The 4,614-nt window shown below is 45.3% G+C and overlaps 1 protein-coding gene across 1 annotated transcript in view; it reads right to left on the reverse strand.

Annotated features, from left to right (window-relative positions):
• bmp2k (BMP2 inducible kinase) overlaps positions 1–4,614 on the reverse strand; it is a 46,994-nt gene that overhangs the window by 9,509 nt on the left and 32,871 nt on the right. Inside the window, exons 12-14 of the mRNA XM_037680858.1 lie at positions 4,065–4,148; positions 1,694–1,869; positions 598–758 (exon numbers count right to left, since the gene is read on the reverse strand). Of these exons, the coding sequence (XP_037536786.1) occupies positions 598–758; positions 1,694–1,869; positions 4,065–4,148 (421 nt within the window). The remainder of the gene's footprint in view (positions 1–597; positions 759–1,693; positions 1,870–4,064; positions 4,149–4,614) is intronic.

Raw genomic sequence — 4,614 nt, forward strand, 5'->3', positions numbered from 1 at the left:
TCATCGTCGGTCTAGTTGCACGTTCATCGTCGGTCTAGTTGCGCGTTTGTCGGTCTAGTTGCGCGTTTGTCGGTCTAGTTGCGCCTTCGTCGTCGGTCTAGTTGCGCCTTCGTCGTCGGTCTAGATGCGCGTTCCTCGTCGGTCTAGTTGCGCGTTCATTGTCGGTCTAGTTGCGCGTTCATTGTCGGTCTAGTTGCGCCTTCGTCATCGGTCTAGTTGCGCGTTCATTGTGTTGGAACACTCAGCAGTGACCACGAGTGAGGGAGGTGTCATGAAGACCTGTGGGGTTCACTGTGTCTGTGAAACGTCACCTGGCGGTTGACTCTTGATCTGAGCAGCTGCCTCTCATGTGACATCATGAACACTGCGCCTTATTTATTTTTATTGTGCGGCTCATATTTGGGTGCGCTCTATAGACCGGCAGTGAAGACTGAATGAAAGTTCACACAAATATAAATATGAGAATCAGAAATTAAAAGGAACTCCAGAATATTTATTGAACTTAAACAGTTTGTGTCCGACTTTCCTCTAAACCAGTTTTTACATTTTGACACAAACGCCTTAAACAAACAAAAACAGCTCAAAAGGGTCACTTGCTTGCTCTGAGCATGTCGAACTCTCGGTCGATGAGCTCCTCCTCGGTTAGTTTAGAGAAGTTGTCTTCTCCGAAGGGGTTCCAGCCCGACATGTCGGGGGGGTGACTGCTGCTGCTCTGAGCGGTTGGAGCGACGCCGTCGGTGGCCAGCAGAGGGTTTCTACTGCCGGGAGGGAATTAAACAGACTCAGTGACGCCACACCAGCATTCCAAATACTCACCCGCCTTTTAATTATTATTTCAAATAAACGTGGCAGAATTTATCTCAACCACTAATTTGGTGGAGTGACCAAAAAGCTAAATATTTGTTCCTGGCAATAAAAATATTAGATTGTAACTGAAGCCTAATCATTTACAGACACCTGTTTATGTATCTTCTTAGTTTTTATCGTGGCTGTTTGTAAAAATCTGATACTTGTTTTCCGTTTGCAGATGAAAATTAATCTTTCATGTTCCCACTAAATGAACCTGGGAACGTTTCAGATGAAAAAAAAAAACATCTTTAAGGATTAATAAATTAATAAAGCCCAGCTGTTGCGTCAATCACTTCAGAAAGTGAAATTTTTCAGGATTACAACTTATAAATAATGAAAAAACAAAATTCAGTGTCTCTAAAATGAGAATACTGTGGACAGGTTTCAACTCCTGGACCGGAGACAAAGAACTGGACTGTCCCTCAGTGGTCCAACGTCCTATTTTCAGATTAAATTAAATGTTCGTGTCATTTGTAAATGGAGGTCTCAGAGTCTGGAGGAAGAGTGAAGAGGTCCAGTTCCCACAGTCAGTGGTGGTTTGGATCCATGTCCTCTGCTGGTTCTGGTCCACAGTCCACGCAGCAGGACATTTTTAGAGGCTTCATGGAGATGCTGGTTCTGGAATATTCTGATTTTCTGAGACACTGGGTTTTTTTTTTTTTTTTAAATATTCCTCTGTGAGTTATAATCAATAAAATTACAAGAAATAAAGACTTTAAATATTTCACTCTGTAAAAGATGAGTTTCACTTTCTGAAGTGGTTGACAAACAAAGTCTAAAGAAATAAAGAAAAGACATCTTGGTCTGCACACACTTGTCCAATGACCCATTTGAAGAATGTTACCTGGTGTTTGTGTACAAGGGTTCCACAGGTGACGGTCCTCCCATCTGGCCCAGTCCAGGTCCAGGAGTGGGTGTGGTGGCATTATAAGAACCCACAGGGATCTGGAACTCAAGAGGGGGAGGCATGTAGGGAAGAGGCTGCTGCTGCTGGATGAAGGCCTGCTGGTACTGCTGCAGCTGTTGGGGAAGGAAGAGAAGGAGAAGAAGGGGACGGGAATGAAGGACGGACCGTTGATTTCATGGCGCGTGATGAGGATGAAATGTTAGAAACCAGTTCTGGAAAGCCGGGGAGACGGTTCAAAGGGGGGTTTGGGGGGGGAGGGGGGGTGAAGGAATGAAACTGCTCTTAATACGCCAAACTGAACAAATGAAACTGTGCAGGAAGTTGCGCCTGCGGCCGGGTTGAAGTTAGAGTCGGGTGAAAAACGTTCAACCAACAAATGTCAGATGTCTTTGAACGCATCACCGACGCTTTCGGAACAGTTGGAAGTTGAGCTTCGTTCAAGGATCGTGGTTTTGTTTTTATATTTAGCCGTTTGTCTAAAACCACAAGCTTAACTTTATCTTACAGTTCATGTTTTGGTTGATCGTATATTGATACCAGAGTCCTGTCTGTAAAAATCTGAGCCTTTAAACAGAAGTCTGAACCAACATGGGAGTGACTTTTCTTTGAGGTTTTTACGAAACTGCCTATATTAAAACGAGCGGTACGTCGACGTCCGCCGCAGCTGAGGGATTTTTAATTTTAAATGTTTGTAGTTTTGAAGACATGAGTGTTTTTCTGGACTCGAACTGAACAGAGAATGTAAGTAAACCTAAATGTTTTTGGTGCAAGTGGGTAGGACTGTGGAGAAGAACAGGGGGAGGGGGTTTAGTTAAGAGTGAAGGAACCATTTTATCCACCAGGTGCAGTGGAGGAGCCAGGGGGTGGCCAATGGTGGCCCCAACCACCACAGATTAATTTGCAGACTACCCAATCATTTTAATTTAGGCAATATAAAAACCAGAAAACAGTTATCTATATGGATGGTGGCCATCTTGGATTTTGACATGGCAACTCAAATTGTAACAGGGACTTCTCTTACTCCTAGATGAAGCCATACACCAAAATAGAACAAAGAACGTTGCTTACTCTTCAAGTTATCCAGCTCATAAGGTTCTCACATGGACATTTATGGCAGCAGCCATCTTGGATTTTGACATGGCAACCCAATTTTCAAAAGTTAACTTTCTTACACCTACATGTAGCCACACACCAAAAAGGAAGTTGGTGCCTCACTTACTTTTCAAGCCATCATGCTCACAACATGCACCACAGATGGACATTTCCAACTCACCCTCTTCACTCCATGACGGAGGACAATAAATTGAGCGCAGGTGTTCTTAAATAGTGTTTCTCTTAAAATAAATGTTTAACCATCTTTGCCATTCTTCAAAAATATAAATGTTTCACTGAAATGTTTGCTAATTTGAATAAAGCACAGATCTTTGCTGCTTGGTGGCGTCCTGTGTTGCGCTGATCACACGACACGTTTGTAGAATCTGAATCCAAACCCAGTCATTCACGGGTCACACGTTTCTTTTCGTAGAAGCTCGGTTGCTGCTAAACTGTGAATCTGTTATACGTTTTCATAACTTTGCATGTTTGTTGCTCACTTCCCTGCCGTACTTTAAAAAGTGCCAGCTGAACGACGCTCGTCTGACACCAGCGACCCAAACAATCAGTTGTTTTTACGCGGAGCCGGTCGAAGGCCGCGAAGGAAACGTTCGGCAGGTATCTTGAGAATAAAAGCCGACACGCTCTCCTCCTCTGCACGTGAACCGCTTCGCACGTCGGAACAAAACGCAGGCGAAAACGCTCGGCTTCACCCTCTGTTCGATCCCCCAGTGGCTCCGCTCAGACCAGATTGCTTCTGAAATAAAGCAGATGGTGCGTGTTCGGAGGGAAACGAGCTAAAAATCGCTCCGCCCTCACGGCGCACACTTGGAGGACCTGCGCTTGTGTTTGATTCAGTAGCTGAATAAATACGAGTTCTCTGAATGTTTGGAGAGATTCAGCAGGAAGTTTGAGCGTCTGTTTCTGGCGACGTTTGGCACAGACGCGAGGAGACTTGAGCGAAGACGACTTGCTGCCAGTTTCTGGAGCGGATGAAGCAAACTTGAGCCGCTCTGACATTTAATAAAATATGCAGCTTCGTGGTGCTTCACGCTGCGCCTCCATGTGTTTTCCTGTTTGCTCAAACTAAACAGTTCTGAATAAAATCTGATGCTCTGAGACTCGTTAACGGGACAAACGAAAGTAACGTCGGTCTGATGGAGATTCATCAGCGCATGCATGCGGTGGCATCGTGTTGAGAGCTGTCAGAACTCACCATGGCAGCATATTGAGCCTGAGCGACCTGCTGCTGGTACATCGGCTGCATCATCATCTGCTGCTGCTGCACGGCCTGTTGGTACTGAGGAAAGAAAACATTTAAAATCTTATTCCTTCTTAGAAACCCTCAGACCTGAGGTTTAAAACCTTTAGCTAGGTGACTGAGATAGGACAGACCCAGACCCCTCACAGATTATAGTCTGAACACGACCCGTCGAGCCGAGATCTAGAACCTCATACTGAACTGAGTTGACCAAAATCCTTCAACAAAAAATGTCTGAATTTTAAATATTCGTACTGAACTGCAGGAAGTTATGGGTGGGTCTCTGCTGTGGTCACTGCATGACACAGAACAACAGTCTGAGCGGTGTTATGCTCTGCTAACAGGACCGCACTGCTAACAGGACCGCACTGCTAACAGGCCCACGCAGCTAACAGGCCCACGCAGCTAACAAGACCATGCAGCTAACAGAACCATGCAGCTAACAGGACCACGCAGCTACAGGACCACGCAGCTAACAGGACCACGCAGCTAACAGGACCACGCA

The sequence above is a fragment of the Nematolebias whitei genome, chromosome 8, assembly GCF_014905685.2.
Source record: "Nematolebias whitei isolate Nwh7 chromosome 8, NemWhi1, whole genome shotgun sequence".
Classification (NCBI taxonomy): domain Eukaryota; kingdom Metazoa; phylum Chordata; class Actinopteri; order Cyprinodontiformes; family Rivulidae; genus Nematolebias; species Nematolebias whitei.